This window comes from Taurulus bubalis, assembly GCF_910589615.1.
Source record: "Taurulus bubalis genome assembly, chromosome: 5".
NCBI lineage: Eukaryota > Metazoa > Chordata > Actinopteri > Perciformes > Cottidae > Taurulus > Taurulus bubalis.
Genome location: NC_136593.1, coordinates 15949717 through 15976956, shown reverse-complemented (window position 1 = coordinate 15976956; position 27240 = coordinate 15949717). Strand labels below are relative to the sequence as shown.

At 40.2% G+C, this 27240-nt stretch overlaps 1 protein-coding gene across 1 annotated transcript; it reads right to left on the bottom strand.

Annotated features, from left to right (window-relative positions):
- Positions 1–1280: 1280 nt before the first annotated feature.
- arhgef25b (Rho guanine nucleotide exchange factor (GEF) 25b) lies at positions 1281–27065 on the bottom strand (the record flags this gene model as incomplete). The annotated part of the gene is made up of 17 exons (XM_079218740.1): positions 1281–1370; positions 3502–3615; positions 3723–3928; positions 4019–4199; positions 4294–4485; positions 4586–4663; positions 5000–5050; positions 5261–5353; positions 5452–5541; positions 6705–6774; positions 7097–7200; positions 7385–7451; positions 8192–8319; positions 11122–11223; positions 11312–11634; positions 26244–26349; positions 27003–27065. 17 exons carry the CDS (start codon positions 27063–27065, stop codon positions 1281–1283), a joined length of 2058 nt encoding a protein of 685 aa, XP_079074866.1.
- Between the last annotated feature and the right edge of the window lie 175 nt (positions 27066–27240).

Below are 27240 nucleotides of genomic sequence, written 5' to 3'. Positions count from 1 at the left end.
CATTGTTTGAGAAGGATGTTCATATTTCTTGTTGGAAAGTCAATCAAACAACTACAAAGAGACACAAAACGACAAAAGTGACCACAAAGAGATTACGAATGACTACAACAAGATGCAAAACAACACTAGACACAACATGCTGTACGACTACAAAAAGATGCAAAACAGGGACCAAGAGACACAAAATGACCACAACGACATGCTAAAAAACTATGAAGAACATGATTGGCGAATTGGAGAACAAATATGACCACGAACTAAATATAAATACAACTCAAAAGATGCTAAATGTTGCACAACAAATAGAGGAAGACGCACGACAACTAATAAAATATGCAAATGACTATAAAGAAACACAAAGCAACCACAGTCTGGTGTTTTGCTCCCATGAAGGAGGGCGGGGGGTCCATGACTGGTAGACATGTGAGGAAGTGTTTTATGCTGCAACATAGTCGCTCTGAAATGTTTTGAAAGTTTTTTAGGAAAATGGTAATGACCATAACTGAACAGCATTCCTTTTTAATTATTTGTGTGTATCAAGACACCAAAAGTCAAAGAGTTTTAATGAAACGATCCCACGTGAGATTATTTACATTCAAGATGACAGCGACGGGGGAGCACCTCTGTTTTATCTCCGGTCCCTTTTTCCTCTGTCTGCTTTATTAGGACGTGAGCTTTGTGTGAGTTTGTTAATGTGTTTTGTTCAGATAACAGTCTAACAATGACGGGGGTTAAAATAGTCCACCAGAGGGAAAACACAGCAATTTGCTAATCTGCAGGGAACGCAAAACTCGTATGGAGTCAGACGATGAAGTTAGAAGCATGACTGCGTGAAGGGATTTGAGATCAGAGTCCTCGGGGAGAATACAATGGAAGTGGTCCCTTGTGAAAATATCAAGCATTACAAAAATATCCATCCAAGAATTTTCAATGGAAAAAGTAAGAAATATATACATATACAATATGAAGTTCAGTCCCAGTGGTGCTTCAAATGCTTATTTTCACACATTTCATCTCATCGGTCATCACCATCTGTAGACGTGAGCATGTTAACACACACACAATCAAACCAAAATGATTACAAATATTAAAGCCAGGCTAGCCTAAATGTTGGTATTTTAGGGAGGTAAATTCAGGATAACATAGGAAGATTGTAGACACTGAGACCTTGAGGACTTCTGCACAGAAGTGAAACAGACAATGCTGACGGAGCACTCTGCCTCAGTCGAGGCACTCCAACATCAGAAAGGTAAAGTGAGTTTATTTGTCTCCCCGGGTCTTTACTGCTCGCTCTCCTCCAGCTGATCCAGATTGTTTGGTCGATGTGCACCCTCGTTTAATGCGGTCGTCTGGAAACTGGCAGTCACACCCTAAAAGGACAAAAGCGATTCAAGTTTTTTAAATACTTGTGTGGTTTAAATGTGCTACTTCAAATAGTTGAAAAACATTCTTGCTTTATACCACCAATGTTACAAAAAAATTTACCTAAACAGTTTAATAATGACACACAGCACCTTATGAGGAGAACACTGATAAGATGGATAATGGTTGGAAATAATAAAATGCCCTATATTACTTTGTGTATTAACAAAATACATTTGAAGTACAACAGCCAAACGGTCAGATAAAATGTGTATAATTGCTGAACCACTGGAGGACAAAATAATGAGGCAGAAATAAGGTTTATGGAGTTAGTCACATCACCCTGATATAACCATTACAAATATTGACTATACGCTGTAAACAATTTATTTTATACAAACTTTGTAAAAGCTGAATTGTTGCATTGTACAATTAGCTATCTTTACATATTATATGTATTAAAGATGGATATACACATGGTTAAAAGATGTCACTGACTTATTCACTCTTGGTTGCTACACCAGGTTTTTACACGGTATGTGGTAATTGACTGTACTCATGACAAACATCAAATAATACGTTTATCATTTTAAAGTCATCATTTCGTAACAATATTTTTGAAACTTTATGAATTGATTTTGTTTTGTTCACCAGTTAATCAATAACTGTCTGCTGGCTTTTAAGAGTTGTTTCAATGAAGCCGTTGCTTGAAACAAACTACACTACATTGCACCTCGCAATTTCATAAATTGTTAATGGGAAAAAATTCATCATAGCCTCTTTAAAAAGGATGTTTAAGTTACAAAAATGTCTCTTTTTGTGCTTCACAGATTCTGACATGATTCAGATGATAAACTAACTAACTATTATTCTTAAACCTAATTGGCATTGGATTTTACAGAAATAAGATTATGGGACAGTTTCATAAAAATCAGAGATAAGATGTTAGGTCCATAGGAAGCCTGTCTGTACTGTTGAACCTAAAGCAGGATGGAAACACAAAGATGGACAACGAGAGCGACATTGTGAAATCAGGCCAGATAAGCACATCAAAAATGTGACAACTGTTTCCTGCTCTTGGTGGAAGTCTGAGTGAATAAGATAAAACAGCAGGTCAGTGGGTTTTCCATAAATTGGATGACTAAATGACACCTGCTACAGTTTAGGTCGACCTGGTTTGTAAATCTACACCGAAACAACAACAGGATATTTGACAAAGGCAACTCCAGAGTAATTTCCCTTCGTCACCAGTGATCAGAACAACAAACAGGCTGCTGACAAAGAGATAATAATAATAATACTTTGATTTTATATAGCGCTTTTCTGAATACTCAAAGACGCTTTACATAGGAATCATTCACCCACTGATGAGAGGAGCTACCATGCAAGGTGCCACATCAGGTCTATCTAACACTCATACACCGTAGGTGCAGCTGCGGGTTAAGTGTCTTGCTCAAGGACACATCGACATGGGCTAGCGTAGCCAGGGATCAAACCGCCGATCCTCTGATTGAAGGACGACCCTGCTCACCACTGAGCCACAGTCGCCCCAAAACAGCTAACAGCTCAATCTGATCCTCCCAATTTAAAACCCAGTGTTAATGGCATGTATACTCTGCACAATAAACCCTTTAGTGTGTAGTGTAGTTATAAAGTGTGTAATGATCCTAACCTAACCTGATAAACCTCAAAGCTGCACCATTGAATCATTTGGACGGACAAAGATGGAAAGTAAAAACTTTACTGAAAACATGCACACCAAAGAGAAATGTCACGGTGTACTGATCACACCCTGGAGTACAATAAACTGCTGGAAGTCAGCGGTTAGAATTTGTGTTCACAAATATAATAGAAAGTATTTTCTATCTTTCCCCTATACAATGGGATTTATTTGTGGTGCTCACAGTGTTGAACATTCAAAAAAATAATCATAAAGCTGTAGAGACAGAACCAATGTAATGTAATGAAACTGGAGAAGTAGTCTGAAACCTGTTTAAAGTAAACAAGAACCAGGCATGAATATCTCTAAGCTGTCCTCATAGCTACCAGCTGAACCAACCATTTAAACTGTGATGTCACTACTTCTACGTACGAATTCCAATACACCTTTTACTGCTTTGTGGAGAAACACTGATGTACCTGCATACTCTGCTGGCTGCAGCGTGACAGGCCATTGGCGCACAAACTGAGCTGCAGGTGGGAGGGAAGTGGAGGCAGAGCTGCTTCAGGTGTGGCAGCACAGGGATTAGAGAGCTAGAGAGATGGAGAGAGAGAGAGACATCAAAGAAAGAGGATATCAGAGAAGAAAGGAATACATCAAAGTACACATATGTTCTAAGAGAGTGTTCCTGCACACTTACCACCTTTGAGGCCGGGCTGCGGTGTGGTGGATGCAGAGAGGGCAGGGAGGTGTTGTAAGACAGCATGCAGGGCTGCTGCCGTCGGTCCATGGATGCAGAGAAGTGAGGTCGCAGGCCAGATGCTGACGGAGTTGGGGACTTCACGTTCCTGCCCAGGCTGTTTGACTTGCTTTCCCTGCGTTGATACTCTATTGGAGACTGAAGTGCTGCAGTGGACAGGAAGAGATGTCACATTACTCAAATGCACCAAACTCATGAATTTGTGGATTTATTAAAGAAACGCTGAACTCTATAACCATTAAGGAAGTTCCTCTGGGTCTCTAAGATCTGGACCACGTCATCGAGCCAAGCTTGCTGTATTTCTGGAGATGATGCCTGCATGATGAAGCGCGTCACACTGCTATCAGTCCCGCGGGAGGTCAAGACCAGACAGAATGGATTATTCTCAGAGTGCTCCTCCACACCCAAACAGCTGACCTGAAGCCCCAAAAAAATCCTTGTTAAACATAAAGAAAAAACACTCACTCAGTGATGTTTTAGAAGATACTTTAAAATACAGTGTCACTCGCACCTTGATGCTGTTTTTAAAAGTGTACCCTGGCAAAGTAAAGCCCTTTTTCTTATCAATTGGCTCACTGAAGATGACCAGCTGCTCAAACAGGAAGACCCTCCTCTCCTTTGCTCTGGACGGAAAGGCGCTTTCCTGCTCGCTGACAGAGAAAGTATCCTGCTGCAGCAGCTTCCCCTGAGCCGTGATTTTCCCCTGAAACAGTGTGTTCGTCACAAACATTGTCATACACTGTAAGTCACCCCGGATGTGTTTTTCATGTGTGATGACGGACAGGAAATAATCAGTATCTCACCTCAAAACCTTGGAGCCTGCCCACATTCATCATATCATTACAGCGTTTTGGCACGAAACACATCACCTCCACCGCCCTCTGATGAGAGAAATTGGATGGAGGAGAATCAGTAAGTGAAAACATAATTTTATGATATGCAGAATAGTACTTTACACGTTCAGTTACTATTTTATTAGGTACATCTATTAACAACTAATGCAGTCTAATATGACAGCCCTGCAACAAATCGTACCTTCATGAAGGTTGTAATGTTCCAGGTTTTTTTGACAGAGAGATTTACAGTTCAACATCTCACTAACAACTGAACATTATAGTAACGGCTGCAGTGCAACAAAGGTAGGATTTTCGCAGGACTTGTATTGTATTAGACTGCATCGGCTTTAGGTGTACCTAATAAACTGTGTGTATTCGTACCTGCAGCTCCTCAACATCTCTTCCTGCTTTGCTGTAGTACTTCAGGAAGTCCTGGCAGTCAGAGAGACGTTTATTGAGAGTTTTAATGATTTTTAATACAAAAGTTAAAAAAATACCATTAGAATTAAAAAACAAAGGAGAAATCTGATCGTGATGCAAAGAGACTTTATTACAGTGGCTACATGATTAATAATTGTAATTCCTGGTAAGATATTTAATGTTGTGAAACAGTGCCAGAGGCAGTCATGTTAAACTGCAAACCTTCAGCAGTAGTTGATACTTCATGATCCTCTGAACAGGTTTGATGAGCAGATCATTGAGCTGCAACCGGTGACCCAACAGCTGCCTGAGATACTGTCAGGTGACATAGAAAGAGAGAACGTTATCTGAGTAACTAGAAAAAAGTTTTTAAAGAGCTCCAGTGAAATTGACTAGTATAAAAGTTGACTCACCTCAAAGTAGGTCTCAATGAACTCAGAGACAATGTGTTCTGATTTGGGTTTGTTCTGACAGTAAACCACATACATGTGAAGACGCCGTTCCTGGAAATTTAAAAATGTGAGAGAGAGAGAGAGAGAGAGAGAGAGAGAGAGAGAGAGAGAGAGAGGTAATATGACAAATATTGTCAATAATCTATGAGTGAGGTGCAGCGTGACAAACTGACAGAGGAACAACTGAGCCGCCTCTGAGCTGCTCTGACTCTTAGTTTCCTCTCAGTGTTGTATTGTTCCCGTTCCCCGCAAGAGTTTTTCAGGGAGTTTTTAAAACAGTGGAGGACATTTGCCTCATTAAATAGTTCCAGTGGCTGAGAAAGAACGGTTTAAATGGCTGTGATATAATTCAGTGCGCTTCACTGAGTGAAGCAGATAGGGAGCTGTGCCAAAACATAATAGTTTTTCTTCTTTTTTTCTAGTCGTTTATATTTCCGCTGTAACGAGACTATATACTGATATACAGTGCCAATAAAAGTTTTAACATCACTGAATCCATGTGATCAGTGTCTTTCAATTAATCTGTGTTTATGCCCAGCAATACAGCGTGGGCCTCCAGCAGCGTGGTGTTTGTTGGTGTTTGCTCCCAGCAGGGACTGACAGAGCAGCGAGACAAAGCTCTGCTCCTGGCCGGAGGAGGAGGAGGAGCTGCTGCAGGGTGCACGGCTATCCACCTCCCGCTGGAGCTTCGACTGCAGGTTGAAACCAGCACCGAAGCTGGATCTGGGTCTGTGAATCATTTTGTCTGATTAAGAATAACTATATCGAACGAGAGCCAATCTTTTCCCTTATGGTCTTGTTTGCTTAAGTAGGTCATAGAGGCATCAGTATTACATTGAGATTGTTTCATAACCAGTTAAACACGCCGTGTAGTTTCTAAAAGTTTAGTGTTAAACAACCACAGATGAAAAACTTGAGCGTGAGTACTTTTTATAGCTCATTTTCACACAAGGTCTCTGCAGAGCATCTTTTACACTGATTGTCGACTCTGAGAGCTGATGGTAACAAGACCGTTCACTCTGCAGCTGCACCTGCAGACAAACTGATCTGCAACATGAAGACACATCTGGATGGCGGCGGGGTCAAGGTTTCCCACACAGTCAGAGCTCTGATCTGTGATATGGCTGAGACCTTCAGCCAAACTGAAAACACGCAGAGCGAGGAAAAAATAAACTTGTCATCCACATTTGTACCTCACTGATCTGAAGACTCACATGTTTGATGAAGAGCTGGGCCAGGCTGTCTGGATCACCAACACATTTCTCCAACTCTCCCAGGAAATAACTGTGTGACATGAAGCAGAGAAGGTCAGGAAGGAACAGTCATCTAGTCAAACACACACACACACACACACACACACACACACACACACACACACACACACACACACACACACACACACACACAGGAAACAAACAGTCACAGGGGACGTGACACACGCTGAACCACCATGAAACATGAGGACCTCGACAAAAATGTGTTCACTGTAAGAGATTGTTCAAATTCAGAGGAACTGCGAGGGGGCAGCAAACACGCACACACACACACGCACACACATATGCACTTGCACACGCACGCACACACACACACACACACACACACTCACTCCTTATGCCAGTCGTAGATCTGATGGATGTTTCCAAACACAATCCTGTCCTTTCCTTTCAGGTCCTCTGGAACTCCTTGATTGACCATAGCACCCATATAGCCCTACACACACACACACACACGCACACGCACACGTACGTCACCAATGAAATCCAAGGTTTTCCAGATGGAAACCATAACTTCTCTCTTTTGAGATGTGAATGTTGCAGCATGTTATTGATGAAGGGATCTCAGTTTTCTATAAATGTCATAAGCAGACTATTTGAAAGCTGAAAGAGGGACACACCTGCACTATGAGTCCAAGATCTTCCACATACAATCTTTCGGTCTCTATCAGCTCCGTCAGGACATATCTGAGAGAGAGATTTTGAAACAACAAATAAGGGACATTAAGAAATATAAATGTACATTTTGGAAAAATTAAAACAAGAAATGTATTATACATAGTAAAGGATGTTCGACATTTTTGGAAAAATGGTTAATCGATTTCATGCTGGGAGTTAGACAAGAAGGTTAATACTACTCACAAGTCTGACTGGGAAACATCAAGCTACAGCCAGGAGACATTTAGCTTAGTTTAGCATAAGGACTGTAAACAGGGGGAAACAGCTAACCTGGCTCATGACCAAAAGAAACTAAATCTGCCTAGCAGCACATCTAAAGCTCACTAAGTCTTGATACATTATATCCCATTTGTCTAAGTGTGAACATTTTGCCAGGCACAGTCAGTGACTGCCTGTTGTTTCCGCTGGATCACAACATCACAGTGACAAGACTGCAAAAAGTCACTTTTCCCAGACAGATCACCCCTCATAAACCCACAACTTGACGTGATACAATCAGTATTTTTTATTTGGATTAAACAAACATGATGTAATGTGTTTATAGGTGATAGTAGGCAGATGTTTCCTTTGTTTCCCTCTGTTTCTAGTCTTTATGCTAAGCTAAGCTAACCATCGGCTGCTTGTCGCCTCATATTTATTATACAGACATGAGAGTGGCATCAATCTTCTCATCTAGTTCTCTGCAAGAAAGGCAATTACTGTTTCCTAAAATGCTGAACTACTCCTTTAATGTAGAGGCCAACACCTACATGCTCTTCTCTAGCGCAATGTTTCTCTCCTCTTCGCTGTCCACTGTCACAGACCACTGACTAGCTGAGTCGTCAGTCACAGTGCAGCCGTCTTCCCCTTGGAGAGTGTTGATGCTGGATATGTGACTCTAAAACACACAAACAAGAAAGTACAACTTTAAGTGAACATCACTATGACATATTATCTATACATTGTTAGCCGTTTAACCAAAGACTATTTTCCATAGAAAGGTAAGGAGGTAACATCCATTATTCACAAAAATAGCTAGAATTACAAAAAGTCAGACAAAAAAGATTTAACTTGTGAGCCTTTGAAGGAGCTAGACCCCCAGGTTAAAATGCATTGAGGCATTAGCATGAACAATATAATAATGTATTAGACATCATATAATAATATATTAGTCACAGGGGCCCCTTTTCTGCATAAAATGTACTTTTACTTTTAATACTGTAATTACATTTTGCTGATAATGCTTCTGTACTTGTACTTGTGGAGGAATTTGAAGGCGTAACTTTAACTTGTAATGGAGCATCCTTAAACTGTTGTATTAGTCATTTTACTTGAGTGATATCTGACCACTGGGCATCAAGCACACAAACTTAAAATCATTGAGCTTCATCTACAGCGCCTTCTGAACCAGCCAGCGCACATGTGCAGAAATATACAACGTTGAGATGGTCCTAATACTGGAGAACACATCAGTGGAGTAATTGTATGTTCCCTTTTATAATCCCTTTTGGAAAGTCATGCCACCACCCAAATCCCAAGTAACCTGAGAGTAGTAATCACTTTTTAATGTTTCTCTGATGCTGAGGAGACCGTTGGGCAGAGAAATTTGGAAAAGCAGAGTCAGACCTGGCAGATGAAGTTGAATAATGAGCAACATTTGAACAATTTGTCCAGTCAGATAAAAGAGGTCGGGCATGTAGAGTTGTTGTATAACAAATATCTCTCTTTCACTAAAAGCAGTATAATCTAATGTGACATTCGCTGCAATCCTCTTGACATACTGTAGTCTCACTACAATTTGTGCTCTGACTCAGTTCACTAGATGATAATCCTTCTGCTGAATCCGTTTGTAGGTAAAATATGCCCTCCGTTTATTTTCAGGCTGTGTGTTTTTGCTCTATTGTTCTGCCTGAGTCGACTGTTCATGTCTTCACCCAGCAGACATCCTGCATATGTGAAACAACTGAGGCTGATTCAAACTCCATCTCCTCTCTGGTTCTGATCAACTAGTCAGAGTCCATTAAAAATGTGCTTAGCTTGCTTGTTGCTTTAAATGTTTCCTCCTCTATTCCAGTTACTTCTCATCAGCTAAAATCCATTAGCTCCTCTGAGAAAGGAATAGTTCCGCAATTTAGGAAATATTCTTGTTGACTAGAGTTTAAGTATAGGATCGATACCACTCTCATGTCTAGGATTGATATCTGGAGCCAGTATCCAGTTAGCCTAGCTTAAAATAAAGACTGGAAACAGGGGAAGTTATGTGTTGGACAATGTGCCGGAGACTCCATGAAGTTACTGCCCCCAGGCAAGAAATAGTTATATATTTGTTTGTTTAAGAAGGAATTGTCATTTTAGTTTTTGTATTTAATAACCAAACCAGATGTAACATGCCAATTGGTGAGCTTTAGAAGTGCTGGTAGGCCAGTTTTGTTTACTTTGGACGGAACCAGGCTCGCTGTTTCCTTTTTCTAAACTAAGCTAACTGGCCTCTTTAGGTTATATATACCATACAGAAGTGTGAGTGGTGTCATTCCCCTGATTCTCAGCAAGAAAGTGAATAAGCATACCTTCCAAATGTAAAATTATTAATGTTAAGAGAAGATAAGCCCTGATCTGGGTAGAATAACATTAAATGGTTGAGAAACCAAAGTAAACATAAAGCTGCAGGTGTCTATGAAATAAAATTGTCCCAAAGGGCAATGAAGTGAGAAAGGCTGAAAGTGAGGACAGTAATTTATCAAGCAGAACAATGGCAAACAATGCTACAGAAACTGGAGCATTTGCTGCCCGAGAAAAGAAGGAACTACAGGTTGATGCCGAGCTGGACGAGGAGGAAAACGAGGAGGCCATGGATTGACACTTGGCTAATTAGCTCTTTATTGCTTGGGCTGCTTGGGAGTCAAGTACACTTCTCACCCACCAACCCTGACCCTGGTTCAGCCTGTTTCAGACTGCTTTGCTCGTTGATTACTTCCAGATGCCAACTAGAAAAGCCCACAGGATTGATTTCACTCCATAGGACCTTACAAAGAGTATTCACTAGTGTAGGGTTACCAGAAAAATAGTGGTATGTGCTTGTGTGCGTTCATGTCACAAAATGTGCAGTAAAATGGGAAAATATGTGCTTTTCATTTGAAATAATTGGTGGAAGTCAAATAGGAAGTATTTCAAATGGCAATAAAATGAACATGATGTAGAAGGATGTGCATGTTTATAATTTATGGTTTCAGTGTGAGTTGTCTCGACATTTAAGTGCGTTTCCACAATTTATACATTAATAACTGAGTCCTGAGTACCTACGGGTTGGATGACGAGAGAGGCTCTACTGAAATAATTACAATAACTGAGGAGAGAGAAGAATTGAGTGGTAAGAGCACCTGACCTGCATTATTTATTTTCACTCAACTACTTTGTTCTGTACTGTAATTAAAAAACACTCTTTTATTGAGTTCAAGCCGTCGCAGCAGTGAGCATGTCCAATATGTTCCCCAAATTGTTTTGCACCACAGACTATTTTTATAATGTTCTTGAGGAACAAGGTTTAAAAATGTTTTATATAAATAGAAATGTTACTACCATGTCTTCATTCTTTTTGATTCATATGACTTCTAGTTCTTTTGTTTTTATTTTCTAATATATCTTAATTTGAGACCTTTGAATAGAACATAATGGACAGAATAGAGTAGAATAGAGACGTTACGGGAGTCTGAGTGTCTGGGCCTTGCAGGACGTCAGATAAGTAGCTCTGACAGGGTGGTTGTGTTGGAGGAGCTGTAGGACTGAATAGACCGTCTGTCCTCACCTATACAACATAAACACAACAACCATTACAAACAAGAACATCAAATGCATTTCCTCATGAGGTATAAACGTCTGTCTTTAAGCCTCACCGTATCTCCTCCCGGGAGGATGCTGGAGTCGTCCTGCGGATCCAGAGGCCTCGGCAGAGTTTTACTGTGGGAAAGGAGCGATGGCGGCGGCCTCCTGTCTGACCTGCACATCTGCTTCTCGACTTTTCCCGCTCCTCCTCTGGCATCAGAGCTCAGCTTGCGGACGGGGTTGGTAAGCCATTTCTTGAGAGTGCTGACAGGGTGCCGTGATCCTCCAGACGAGGAGTGTGAGCAGGGGCTGGAGCTGCCTGAGGCCTGGTGGGGAACAGGGCCCACTGATGGGGTGATGCTGCCGGTACTGCCCGCCGCAGAGTACGACTCTGCTGCAGAGAGAAGGAAAAGGAGTGGGTTAACATACAGCAGCTAATTGAGGGGTACATCCTCTCAGGTCAGATACTGCAGACAGATTTCTGCACAAAAATGTTGGTCAATTTCCTGTGTTAAGCCCTAACTGTAACTTTAGTAGCTGCAGCTACTGTACCCACCGGTCCAACATTATTATAAACACATCTGTTCTCACGAGGAAGGACTCATACGTTTAAGTGGAGATTTTATAAGGCCGCTTGATTGCATTTGTGAGACATTTCCTAAAAAAGAAAATGTATTTACAGTATTGAAACACAAAAATGTGGTGGCAGGGAAGAGGCAGTTGAAATACAGCATAACTGAACATGGATAGTTTTGCGTAGGTGCATCTCATGCAGATAACAGCACTTTGGGCATTTTGATTATTTAAAAAAAAAGCAATGCAACTGAATGCATCACATCTACACTGAACTGCCCTCATCCACAACTCAGGCTGGAACAACACTGAAGCTGTCACCCTTTTACAACACAGCTGGATTTTGTGTGCAGCTTTAAGTCTTTTGACTATGGAAACTGGTACAAAATCCTCTACCACACTGTTTTAACCAAGCCCCCTAACATTAACATTTCAATCTGTTCTGCTGATCGTAGCAAAGTGTAGTTTCACTTTGTAAATCTGGTCTCTTGCCAGAAGCCACTATTCCCTGTCAGCACATTTATGGAAGCTGTAATCATAATAACAAGCTTTCAAGAAGCCAGTGGAAATCTGGATCATCCATTTGCCAAAACTGCCTGATACTGCCATTAAACAAGAAGCCATATTGTCAGTAAAATATAAAAAATAATGTGCTTTTCGCACTTATTCATTTCAGTCCTCCTTTTATATTCCGTCGATCAGCAAAACCTTCCCCCGGAAAGATAAATAATAAGTTCCCTGTTCACGGCATTGGTGATGATCTTTTGGGATGATTTTATTAAAATACATGTTCTCTACATTCATCAAGTTAATAGGATGCCAGACAATAGTCTCTAGCCTTCGACTGAACAGTGCTGACAAGTAAAGTAGGTTGTGTGTATATATATATATATATATATATATATATATATATATATATATATATATATATATATATATATATATATATGTGTGTGTATGTGTGTGTGTCTGTGTCTGTGTGGTGGTGGTTCTTGGCCAAAGTTTGAACCATTTGGTTTGCCTATTTTTAAAATGAATTTCATCAAAAGTCATTGAGAGCAACAATAATCAACCAGTTTAGGAAGGTAGAAGAAATAAGAATGTATCGAGAACATTTAAATGGTGATAAGGAGAAGAAGAAAAGAACTAGCACAGGCATTGTTCATTGGGAAACCAAAGTTGGCAGCCATGTTAGCGATTTGAGGCAAAAGCTAACATTAGCATGCAAAAATGCTCACAATGACAATGTTAGCAAGTTGATGTTTAGCATTCACCTTCTTAATCTAGCGTGTTAGCATGCTAACAGTTGGTACTTAGCTTCAAAGACAAGGTACAGCTAAGGATGATGGGAATGTCATTGGTTTTCAAGGTTTTTAGTCATAAACCAAAGTATTGTACAAACTCCAAAGGCCCGGAACCTCGTTTCTAGCACCCTGGTATAAACTTTTGAAAGGAGGCTGAGTGGTTTGATAATTTGAGCGCACCATCCAGTCCCCCTTTTTAAAAATGGAAACCAACACTTAGGTCTGCCAATATACGAGCACTGTCCCAGACCTCCATGCAACGTTAAAGAGAAAGTGCAACAACTTCCCTACAATTAACAATAAAATGTCAGAATTACTTTACCAAAAATTACTTTCTGACACCATATCTTCAACTTTGTGACTCAAGTAGGAACATGAAAGAACAAATTGAACATAATCAGTTGGTGCAAACATCCAGATGTCCACATCAACCCATATTGTACGTTATCATCCTAAACAAAGACAGGCATCTGGCCTCCTTGCTCTTTATCTATTATGATCAACCACCTCACCATCTGCTGAAATGGTACAAAAAGTGCACCTTTCTGCAGGCTTTTCTACAAACACATCAGCGCTTTCTATGAACTGACTCTTAATGGGGCATAATGGTCATTGTGACGTCCAAATCACCGCTGAGTTCAGCGACTCAGCTGGTCATGTTTGCTTGAGACACTTATGTAATGTGTCATTTTCCCACAGAGCAACAGCTGGACCACCATCCGGACTGCAGGGAGTGTTAGCAGTCAGCTTGCTAGCATACATGCTGTGAATGCATCCTGCAGGATTTATGGACATCAAAATGATGTTGTTGAACATTTGAAACATTTTCTTCTTGTGTAACCTTTCTGTCCATGGAAATAGTAAGTAGTGGAGAGTAAAGTCCAATTTAAATTTCAGGAAAATGATTTTCTGTGACCATTTCGACATATCACTGCAGCAGATTTGTGCAACTTCTATGGTGATGGTTTTATGTGCCACACAAATTCTCTACTGCATACAGATTGATGGAAGGATTAAGTTTGGGTGGGATTTAATTCTCTCGGCAACCCGGTTGGCTCAGACGAGACACCTACCCAGATGGAAAGAGAAGGCAGCAAACAGGAACAAAACATTAGCAAAGGGTCAGTTTCCCCGACAGTAATCCTGTCTGTTGCACTGAAGCACCGGCAGCTCACTGGCAGTAAATTGCACTGTGGCTAAATAACAGTTGGATATGTGAGAGGGGAAACTGATTGAAAGTGACTAAATTATTTGTGTCGTTTTTGTTTTTCCAATGTAATCTACTGAAGCAACAGACTTTACTTCAGCTTAAATCATATCCAATGATGATTACAAGGCTACACAGCATTGCCAACTCGACAATCGTGGAGACATTCATAGTGAGCAGATAGTGAGCAAGAAAAAAAAAGACATCTGGCTTAATTTATTAACCATTTTATCTTATCATTTCCACATGTAAGAAGTATGCTTCTTCACTCTTTCTTTATTGCTACACTTAACTGACTGACCAATAATAAAGACTGTGAAGGATGACAGTGTGCAGGAGTTCAAATAAAATAAGCAGTGAAAGATACTTTTAGTAAACCGAAACTAAATAAAGGTAATTTCCTTTAATCAAACTAAACTGAAACAAAATTGCCTGATTGAAAAAATAAATAAAAATGAACTTACATTCCTTTCAGTTTTAGTTTTTTACCTATAAAATATCAGTACCAAAAAAACTCATGACATTGAATCATAGAACAGACTTGACTTTGAGGAGACGGCATTGTGCCGCACTTGCTTCACATCTAAAACTAAAACAAATATATTTAATCTTGAAAATTAAATTGAAAAGTCAAAAATGTAATAAAATAAACCATTATTGAACATTCTTTCATTCATTCAAACTTGTAAAACCTTGCCTCTGACACATTGATACTGCTGTCCTAGAAATGCAGTTGTGGTTAGAACTGTCCTCTCAGCCTTTTCAAGTTGTCAAAAAAAGTTACAGTATGTTGGACTATCTCTGAGTAGGGTTGGGTACCGAGAACCGGTGCCAATATGGCAGTAAAGCAGCAGTTTGTAGAATCCAACAGTGTCTGAGTTCTGTTGCACACGGTCCCAATCAGGCCACCTGATGCTTGTGTCTGTTCTTTTTTTAAATATATATTGTTTATAGTTTGAAGTTAAAAGGTTTGAAGCTGTAGTTTGAAGACAAGTGTGTTGTATGTATTTATTTATTTATATGTAAAGTATACTTTAAACAGTTCATATATTGTTCAATTTTAAGAAAAGGAGTTGCCATGGCAATAAAAAAGTATCGGTTCAGGCACCGTTTAGGCACCGGTATCGTTTTAAAAGTATCGGTTTAGCACCGGTATCAGAAAAAACCCAAACGATACCCATCTATCTATCTATCTCTGAGTAGTTCATTTTAAATGTCAACATAGCATACATTTACATGTTTTTACCAGTAAAGTGGAAGTTCATCTCTTTGAGTAAAACTTTAGAGCAGCAATTCATCAATGGACCATATGATCTAATGTGATACAATGAGAAACTATACTATCCTCTGAATCACAGAGGACAGATGGGTGAATATTAACAGCTTTATTGCTACTTTTGAATGACAACCAAAGCATTTAGACTTTAGATTTCATAGTATTGTTAAAAGCAAGGTGGTATTTTTAAAGTTCAGGGTATAAAGTTATGGTATAAAATCCTTCTACAAAGCTAATTGTATGTGTATGAAGAAAAGATGATTCTTCTCCATTATTATTATACCCTGTCCATTAGACAGGGTATAATAATAATTAACATATTGAATGAGAGGAAGAACATAAACTGTGTTTGTGCTGCATCCTAACTCAAATATGGAAGTCTCCCTCTCTGTTAAAGTAGACGATTGGGAGCGTTACATCTTCCCCCACTAAAGCCCATAAATGGTCATGGTCAGCAACAGCAGGAATTACTTAGGTGATGACACTTCACCAAGTCTAAGCATGCAGCTTTACACGTTACCTGTCAGGCCTTCATTTGTGTGTGTATGTGAGATTGTTACTGTTGGTGCTTCATATTTTGTGCGTGCTCATGTAGGAAATGATAATTATTGCATTCAAGCTCAGTAATTTTTTGGGTTAAATAGACTGCTTCACTTTTTTTTGGAATATTACCAAGGAAAATACTTCTCAGTCCACACCGCTGTCATCACCAGAACTACAAATCAGCCACTTTCATGTTGTATGCCTCCACTCACGCACAAACAGGACTGATGCACAGTTTATCAATCCAGAAGAGTGACAGATTAATAGAATTAAAAACCCACATGTTCACACACACACACACACACACACACACACACACACACACACACACACACACACACACACACACACACACACGCGCGCGCACACACACACACACACACACACACACACACACACACACACACACACACACACACAATCTTCTTTGCTCCACATTAAAGTAATAAGTGGTTTCATTCCTAAACACAAGAGAGGACTTGGTCATGTATGTAAAAATGCTGCACACACTCAGGAAAAGGGTTGGCCACATGTCAAAAAAATAAAAAATAAAATAAAAACAGATTGAAGCTGAAGGTTAAACCAGGATCTGATCAGCTGATCTCCATGTACATCAACTATACAGAGTATTTATATCCCACTCCATACAGTCAGTGGTATCTAAGTTCTGTGTTATTTACTTTAAAATATTGCTAGTCTACTCTTTTTTTCTTTGCTCTTCGTCTGTGACCTGAGCCATTATTAGGTTACTGGTAAACTATGACAAGAATGATTAGGATTAATGTCCCTCCACATCACATGCAAATACATCCTGCATGTTGACAACTGACCCAGTTACAGTTTTCACAGTATCGCAGGACATCCACTCCTTTCTTTCTTTCTGTTTCCCACAGCCCTGCACACTGCTGATGTGGCTTCTCACTTGCACATTGTTGTCAACCCTCATAGTTTTTGTCTGCTGCTCATAAAAACTCTCTCTCTCAATCCCCCCTTACTGGAGGTCTGGTCAAGGTCAGAGTTTAGGTTTGAGTTTAGGGTAAGATGTGAATGAGTAAGTGTACAGTAGGTAAATAATAGTTTTTGCTGATAACAGCTGCTGTGGCTGGAAAGCTCTTTTGAGCTGAGGGGCTGAACATTTGGGTGATATTTATCTTTTTCAAAAATATTTCACACTGCATGACCCCTGATCTTTTACACATTGTAAACACATCCCTTCTCTCAGGTGTCTTCCCACTAGCCCTAAAAACTGCAGTTATTAAACCACTTCTAAAGGAGGCTAGTTTAGACCCCGAAATATTGAAAAACTATAGACCAATATCAAACCTCCCATTCTTAAGTAAAATAATGGAAAAAGCGGTTTTTCAACAGCTGAACAACTTCTTGGCCGAAAATAACTGTTTCGATGTCTTCCAGTCCGGCTTTCGTCAGCACCACAGTACTGAAACTGCTCTTGTTAAGGTTTTCAACGACATCCACTTAAGCACAGACAGTGGCAGAATCTCAGTCTTAGTATTACTGGATCTCAGTGCTGCATTCGACACGGTTGATCATGACATACTATTAGACAGACTGAAAGTCTGGGTTGGACTCTCTGGCGCAGCACTTAACTGGTTTGAATCCTACTTAAAGGACCGACAATACTTTGTGTCGGTAGCTAATTACACATCAGAGCTGACTAGGATGACATGTGGTATTCCCCAAGGTTCAATACTGGGGCCTCTTCTGTTCAACATCTACATGCTTCCACTGGCTCAGATTATGAAAAACAACAAAGTGTGTTATCATAATTATGCAGATGACACACAACTCTACATAACTATATCACCAGGGGACTATAGTCCCATACAAGGGCTGGCTAAATGCATTGAAGAAATCAATAACTGGATGTGCCAGAATTTTCTTCAATTAAATCAAGATAAAAGAGAAGTAATTGTTTTTGGTCCCAAGGACGAACAATTGAAAGTCAGCGCTCAGCTTCAATCACTAATGTTAAAAACCTCAAACCAAGCCAGAAATCTAGGTGTAGTTATGGATTCAGACCTCAACCTGAACAGCCATATCAAGACAATTACAAAATCAGCCTACTATCACCTGAAGAATATATCAAGGGTTAGAGGACTTATGTCTCAACAGGATCTGGAGAAACTTGTCCATGCATTTATCTTCAGTAGACTTGACTACTGTAACGGTGTGTTCACAGGCCTCTGTAAAAAGTCAATCAGAAAGCTGCAGCTGATTCAGAACGCTGCAGCTCGAGTCCTCACTAAGACCAGGAAAGTGGATCACATCACTCCAGTTTTGAGGTCTTTGCACTGGCTCCCTGTCAAACAAAGAATTGACTTTAAAATCCTGCTGCTGGTTTATAAAGCACTGAATGGTTTAGGGCCTAAGTATGTTTGTGATCTGCTGCTACCTTATGAACCATCCCGGCCACTCAGGTCGTCTGGGACGGGTCTACTTTCTGTTCCAAGAGTCAGAACTAAACATGGAGAAGCAGCGTTCAGCTTTTCTGCTCCATATATCTGGAACAAGGTCCCTGAAAGCTGCAGGTCTGCTGAGAACCTCAGCTCCTTTAAGTCCACATTGAAGACTTTTCTGTTTGCTGCTGCCTTTAACTGAACCAGATTCAATTACTGCATCTCACTACTGCATTTTATTTCTTAAACTGCACTGCAACTTTTATTCAACTTTTATTTTTTAAGTTGCTTTTTCTACTTTTATTTAGTTTTTTGACTGTTTTAATGTTTTCTTAACTGTTTTTAAATCTGCATTATGTTTTGATGCTTTTAATGGTTTTATGTGAAGCACTTTGAATCGCCTTGTTGTTGAAATGTGCCATACAAATAAACTTGCCTTGCCTTGCCTTGAGAGTTCATCAACCTTCAACATAACATAACATAATCTCTTGATCTATTGGCGATGAAAAAACTATTGATCACACCCTAATTCACACCTTGCACTTACATCTTGAGATTAATATATGGATGAAGCATTACGTTGTTAAATTGTACTTCTTTATTCTGGTCTCTGCTCTGTCACATTACTACTCCACTGTTACTGCAAAACCTCACCTCAGTCAGCCTGCGACTTGCCCTAAATCGGTTTAATTCATGCGGAAGTTAACGGTTGCAATGGCAACGATACACATACACATGTCTGCCACTCTGACCATCTGACTATATTGATTTAAATGGGAATGCTCGTTCTACTCCTATTTTATTTATATTGTCCGTACGTACAGAACATTCTCGTGGATGCAACTTCTGAGACAATTTCTTAAAATTTGGCACAGGCTTCCACCTGGACTCAAGAATTAATTGTATTAGAATTTGATGGTCACTGTAACCAAAACTCAAGAGCTCATATGCTAATTATGTAATAGAATAAATTGATGATGTGATGACGTTTTGGACAGAAACAAACATTAACATGAAGGGATGGCGGAGGAAGTACTTCTAGTTCTTTCTAACTTGTATTTTAATGTTTTAATATATATGTCCTGTTTGAGGCATTATGTAAAGCACTATGAAATGTCTTTGCTCTACAAATAAACGTTCCTTGCCTCAGAGGAGAGTGTCTGCTGGACACTTCTCCTGTATGGACAAAGGACCCTGTTAAATTTTCTTAAGTTTAAATGAAGATCAGGCACCCGTGTGGTTCAGTGACAATAAACCACAAAACAACCACCAAATGCAAAAGTGCTACATGGCTGAGCCTACAGATAACCTTCTGTCTATGTAGCTGCACTGTGGTACTAGACACTTTTGTGCTTGTTAGTCATCATGTTTACTTCTTCACATACTGGCAGTGATGACCTCATACACACTGGTGGACTAATGGACTGTTAGTCATGGCAGTTTCTGAGCCTCAGTGATGATATGTGTAATAAGACAGTGAGATTTGTTGGCAGGACTTTTAAGTAGATTTCCAAGCAAGTTCCCTCAAACATACTTTATCTGGAGGCTTTTCTCTGCCTTTATAAATAGATGTTGGACATTTGGCCAAATAAAATGAAACACATAAGAGAGATTGCAGAATGAAGGAATTATAAGAAGGACGTCTTCAGGGGATGTAGTGAGATACTAGAAAGCCAAAAAACCCATAAGAGAAAGCCCCAAACCCAGGAAGAACAACATTTGAAAAGAAAAGACAAGGCTCTCCAGCTAAAGTATTCCTGCAACCACTATAATAGAACAAGTATGAAAGAAAAGACAAACAGATTAGATGAAAAAGGAGAGCAGCTATCCTGATTGTAACTGCTAGGCTTTCTATAAACAGAAAGCTAACTCATCCACAAACTCACAAGCAGACAGAAAGGGTATTCAGACACGATCACAGCAATAGGGACGCCATATCATAGTAGCAATGTATATTCCAAAGAAATGTGCCTGAGATGTTCTAATAGTTTCGAAACAAAGGTGGGAAAGCAAGTCATCTCATATAAAGACTGTTTTAAATTTTATATATTTACCTCGTCTATTTGAACAGTCTGTCAGAGCAGTGCAGCTCAGGGAAGAGCTGTTCTGTAATCACTCCCCGAGCAACTGGAACAACAGAGGATTTAAGGGTCGGGGCAGTAATGGGACATTTTTGTGTGTCTGTGCATGTTCAAAAGTGTGTGTGCGTACAGCTGCCTTTGCTCTGAAGCAGAGTCACAGTTTTGTAGGGGTACAGATTAGGAAAATCACTCTCTGTTTAAACTATGTTTTCGCTTTACCACTTTAGGAATTGGTTACTTTTGTAAAAGTAGCATTTTAGCAGCCAAGCTAATGCTTACTAAGCTAGCCATCTTGCACTACTTGAAAGTTTACAGACACCACCACTCTTAAGTCCTGGATATCGGACATTCCAGAACATACCAGAACCATGGCATTCCGGAACCCGGACATTCCAGAACCTGCCCATTCCGGAAGGGAACCCGTACATTCTGGTACCCGGACATGCCGGAACCAGGAACCAGGATATTCCGATCAAGTCATTCCAGAACCCGAACATTCCGGAACGGAACGCTGACATTCCAGAAAGGAACCCAGAACTCTGACAATCCAGAACGGAACCCGAACATTACGGAAAAGAACCCAGAACTCTGACAATCCAGAACGGAACCCGAACATTACGGAAAAGAACCCAGAACTCTGACATTCCAGAACGGAACCTGAATATTACGGAACGGAACTCTGACATTCCGAAACGGAACCCGGAACTCTGACAATCCAGAATGGAGCCTGAACATTCCAAAACGGAACTCTGACATTTCGGAACGGAACCCGAAACTCTGATATATTCCGGAACGAAACCCGAACATTCCGGAAAGAAACTCGGACATTCCGAAACGGAACTCGGACATTCCAAAACACGGACATTCTGTAACCTGGACTTGCCGGAACACGCACATTCCAGAACGGAACCCGGACCGGACTTTATCCTTGATATTTTGTAGATTAGTTCTCATTAAGTTAAAAAGACTCAACTAAAGACCGTCAGTTGACATCTATAGTGTTCGCTTCCTAAAAGGAATAGTGTGTGTGTGTGTGTGTGTGTGTGTGTGTGTGTGTGTGTGTGTGTGTGTGTGTGTGTGTGTATGTGTGTGTGTGTAGTTTTCCAGGCAGAGAAATGTCGGTAAAGTGACTCATTGATTCATTTGTTTCAGAGATTCAGAGATCAGCAGCATATTCGGAGTCACTGCAGAGATCCAGATGTGACTCCGACATGAATAACTGGCTGCTCTTGCTGTATCTGTATCGCATCCTTCTATGCACAGACTGCTGATTTCCACGAAATGAATCCCCCAAAAATATGGATCAAACTAACAATGAGGCCTTTTGTGCTTGGATGACAAATACATACTTCACATGTCCTCTCAAAGATAAACTAAAACCAACAGGGACAAAAAAGCCATTGACGAGTAAAGCTGTAGCACACTATCTGTTAGCTGAGGTTTCTGTTTACAGTAGCTATTTAGCAGCGTTAATATGGTGAGCTTCATCTTTTCAGCTAACCCTTCCTACTGGCAGTAAAGTAGCTGTTTTGTGTTGGTTGTGCATCTTAACAGTGCAAATAATGGTGTAACTGCACAATAAACAAACAAATGCAAACCAACACTAGAAACATGTACTCATTAGAGTGCAGATGTCCACCAGGTGTGTCTGTAATGACGACTACTGCTATGTTTGATTGAATAAACACAACCTATAATTGGCTAACCCTCCATGTAGACTGCAAGAGTCAGATGAGTTGTTTACCTGCACATCTCACACAACAGATACGCTCCCATTTTAATCTATGCAGATTTCTTCACCAGCTCTGTAGAGGCGGGCGTCTCAGCTCCTTCTCATGGATGTTTAAATGTGACTTGAAGCGTTTGTTTAGGCAATAAAAAGGCACCGAATATCTGTGTCTCTGGGCGCAGACCAGCATAAGTGGCATCCGAGCGGCAGTTGAGTGGCAGTGATGCAGTCAGCTTTGTGTGTAGTTCCGTAAGCTGTTAGTTGCCAAACAATAAAAGTAACTGTTTTCTCCATAAACATACAGTCTGCGGTTTTCCTCCACTGTGTCTCTGACCGCAGAGTATAGAGACGTGAGTGAGGAGTCTGGAGTCAGTCAATGGCAGTATACAACAGGCAAGAAAAGGAGTTTTGAGAGATTTTGAGTCCCTACAACCATGAGAGATCCTTGAGCATGCAGCCATAACTGGCCACCCAAAATCATATGCAGTTTGCTGCAGCAGAATGTGACACTAGCCGTGGACAGACACAGAGGTGCACACGTGCGAGCCATTGCTTGATTCTCCTGGTGGAGATAATAACAGAGCACACATTGGGTTGATAATATAAACCGGGAGCCCTGGAATACGAGCAACCACTTCGTGGAAGCTAATGTATTCACAATAAGAACAAAGACAATTACCTTAGCGGACCTAATTAAGGGGTACGTACATGTAATAGTAAGTAATAATGTTTTTTTTGAAGCTGATAATCTGTGTATTTCATACTTTTTTGCATTAAAAATGTAAGATTGGTGTATCATCCACAATATAATCCGGGAGTGAATACTTGTTTTTATTCAACACTTTTTCTTTTATTATGTGAACATGAAGGACACACAGTAGGAAGCCTATGATTTTGTCCAAACAACACCATTATTTGTTTTCTGGATATTTAATAACAATAATTATGGTTAGAACAATAAATCTGATTAATGTAGTGCTTTTCAAAGTTCTCAAAGCTTCTTTATATATGCTACTGGCCTCTCGGTATGACAAGCACAATGAGGCTGTGAGATTAATGAATGGAAAACATAATAATGATTAATAAAAGTGTTGCAAAAAAAACATGTATAAAAAAGGTACTTTGGATTTTATTTTGACTTAGATAAACTACCGTTGTCTTTGATGTATCATAGATAAGTAAGAATCGAGTGCATCTCCTAACATTACTAAACTTTGTGTACAAGCAACAAAAATAATGATAATCAATATGACCGTACTCCACAATCGGAGAACAACTACAGTAAAAATACTCCTGAAGAGCATCTACGTACCTCGAACTCGAACAAAGCAGCAGCCACATTTGCTGAGAAGTTTTTGGAACAGGTGCTGACACCCACAGCCTCGCTGTTGGTGACCCCCTCTCATGATGATCCACTCCTGCTGCACTCAAGACTATCAGAAACAGACATCATGCTGGACGGACACACATACACACGTGTACACGCGCAAACACACACACACACACACACACCCACACACACACACACCCACACCCACACGCACACACACCCACACTATTCCTTTGGTAATACCCTGAGGAGATGGGAGCTTAAGTGTACCGACAGCTCCACAGTCATAGTCCAACTCTCAGCACAAAACCTCTGGGACAAAAAAAATGCTGTTTCTATCCCATGATTTGAAGAATAACAACGGAAAAACACAGAGACAGCACTCTCCTCCACTCGTCAGCCTCTCTGTGTGGTCAAATAGTGGACAAAGATTATGAGAGGGACCAGAAATAAGTGAGGGAGCAACAGAGAGGCAGGGAATGGGAGGGGCTGTGATGAGGGAAGGGGGGGGGGGGGGGGGGGGGGGGGCTAACATGCTGCACTGCTGTGCCAGCATCTGTTTCCAGGTCCCACCTCCTCTCATTCCCCTCCCCTTCTGCTCCTTCTGCTCCCTCTCCCCTCAGCGTCTCTTCTCAGTGTTAGCTCTGTGGCTGTGGGACATCCAGTGTTGTCATTGCATGAGCAAAGGACTTTTCCATGAAATAAGCAGTACTTTATTTCAACCATGCAGTTAAATTACTAAAATGTAACAGAATCATATGAAATATAATTGCATACATGTACTTACTGTCACAGGCAATGACCCACTAACACACAAACAGCTACAGATGTGCAGACGCAGAACAAGATCCCAAACATCCCAGGGATGTCGTATGTGTACAGATTAAAGCTCTCCGAGGCAAATTTGTAATTTGTGATTTTGGGCTATACAAAATAAACTGAATTAAATTGAAAATGTATGTATTTTATGGCAGTGGTTGCTGGACTCCCTCATGGTGCCACAAGATACATTTAAGGAGTCATTAGAAGATGATAGGGTTGGGAAAAATATTTTTCAGTTACTTTTTCTCTTTTAATCTTTTCTTTTGACTTGTGATACACTGGATAATCCATTTTTAGATGAGCTAGCCACCAACAATTAAAGGTTTTAAAATGCCAAATTCAGAGTATATTTACAATTGCAGGATTGCCTCCACACGGCTCTCAACGTGGCGCCGGCTGAGCCAGTGGCAAGGAGCTAACAATGCACACGGCACAAACAGTGCAAACAAGGGCAACAGTGATGAGAGCGCTAACAGTGTTTACCCTGGGGGAACCCGGTATGCTTATGTGATGATGCTCGGGGTTGGGATGACATTATCAGCAGTGAACGTCATATTAATGCAGTACAGAACGGTGGCGGTTAGCTACAGTGGCACACACACTAGGACTCATATGCATCAACATGCATGCACAGCCAGACCAGCTACGAACACAAATACAGACTTAATTCTCTGCTCAGGACGACATTGCACCACCATATCTTTACATAGTGGTTCGTTGAGATAATAATGTTCTAAATTTCATATTTAGCACCTTTAACATTTGCAAACTCTACTGAGGGGTAACCAGTAGACATACCATATGTTTTATAGGCAATTCAAAAACCTTCCTGGGAAAGGGACTCAGACTCAGGCCCAGTCACTCAGATGTACTTGCACTTGTGGATCAACGAAGATAATCTATCATATATGTTTGTTATTTAACTGCTGAATAATCGTAATCTCTAATCAATAAATCTGTTGTCTGCTCTCCTTTGTCACCACAAGTACCGAAGCATTTTGTCTGTTGCGAAAAAACCAGCATGTATAAATATCCCACACACATCAAACTGAGCTGGCAGGATGAAGGCAGACCGATTTAATCTCAAAGCCAAGATTAAGCATTTACGACGAGATGATTTTCTGAGCACAGCTGTCCAGGCTCGTGGTGTGATTTAAGAATATTTCTGCATAAACATATATAAACCCAAACAAGTGTCAGTGAAGAAGAAAACCAAACAGGAAGCGAAGACTTCAGCTGCTGTTTCTATGTAGTTAGACAGCTCCACACACACACAGATAGATACACAAACATTCACGTCACAGGTCGACCGACATAACCCTGCAATCTCAATCCACTGAGGACGGATTACAGCTATAAAAATATAAAAATGCTCTCTTGGCCATCAAGTTAAGCTTTAAAAAACTGCTGACATAATGATCCATGTGAGCTGAAAAACACTGATCTCTCCACAATGTAGGATTATTGTATGTGCATGCATGTGTATGTGGGTGTGCACACGCCTAATTAGCCAGTATTTAATTCTAAAGATACGGTGATGTGGGCTTTCTGCTTTTGGTGTTACTTTTAGTATTTAAAAGTTCAATGCATGCATGATGTGTTATGTGCAAAGTGCAACTCTGATTCTCTTCCTTTCTGTCAGATAGCTCCCCATGCTGATACAACATGGGCATCAAAAGTCCCAGAACACAAGAGTATAGCAGATAAACCCACTGCGTTACCTTTGCATCCTGCAGCCACACTGGACTTCCTGGCCCACTTGAACTGCGTCTGAATGTCCTGGTTGTTTTTATCCAACAACTGTCTCTCTTGGCTGGTGTCTGAAACCTTACACAAAATATTATACAGTTAAAGAGTTCAAGTTAAATCAACTTTATTTGTAGCTGTATTAAAAGTATACGTGACCGATTTAGAAGTAGGCAGGAACTAACAGAACTAAAAGATTGATTGAGCTGATCACACCACTTTTTCACCTCTCTCTCTTTCCTATTTTTGCTTCATCTTAAGCATTTTTTTTATCTTATCTGAGGAATTTCACTAAGAGGACTAAACTGATCAGGAGAGTATTTGCCACAGCAAAATTGTATCAGCACATGAGCTAAATTACTACAAGTCATGATATGATTTTTAAAACCACACAGCCAATTCAACTAGGATTTCTTTCAAATCAACCATATTTCTAAAACAGATGAATATGATAAGAACATATGATGAGCTGCAACAATATTTGGGTGTTTCAATTCCTATTAACAAAGAATGTAAAGATAATTTGTGAATGAATATTCTTACTTTCAGGTGTGGTCGTCTTGTTTTGTGGTATTAATGATGGGTCTAACTCCATTACACTTCACACAATTTCAACATTTATGTAAGTGTACAACAATTAATAGCCCAAGTTGATGTACTCAGGTTTTTAACAAGTTTGTTATTTCCATTACCTCACTTGAACAACATTGGCCTCATAAACCAAAGACACTCACTTTATCAACCCCGTAATCCAGAAGTTCTTCAGTCCTCCCTCGCACTTTTGCCAAAGTTTTCATGTTGCATCCCTTTCTCTTCCGTTTGTCCTAATGTGGCGTCTTTTCTCTTCACCTGAATGTTCTTGAATTCAGTTGTCTCACCTCAATTAAGCATCCATGCCGGATTATTTGATGTTTATTTAATTAATAAGCAGAAACAAGTTGAAAATCTTCAGAAAAAGATCTCTGGTGTCCT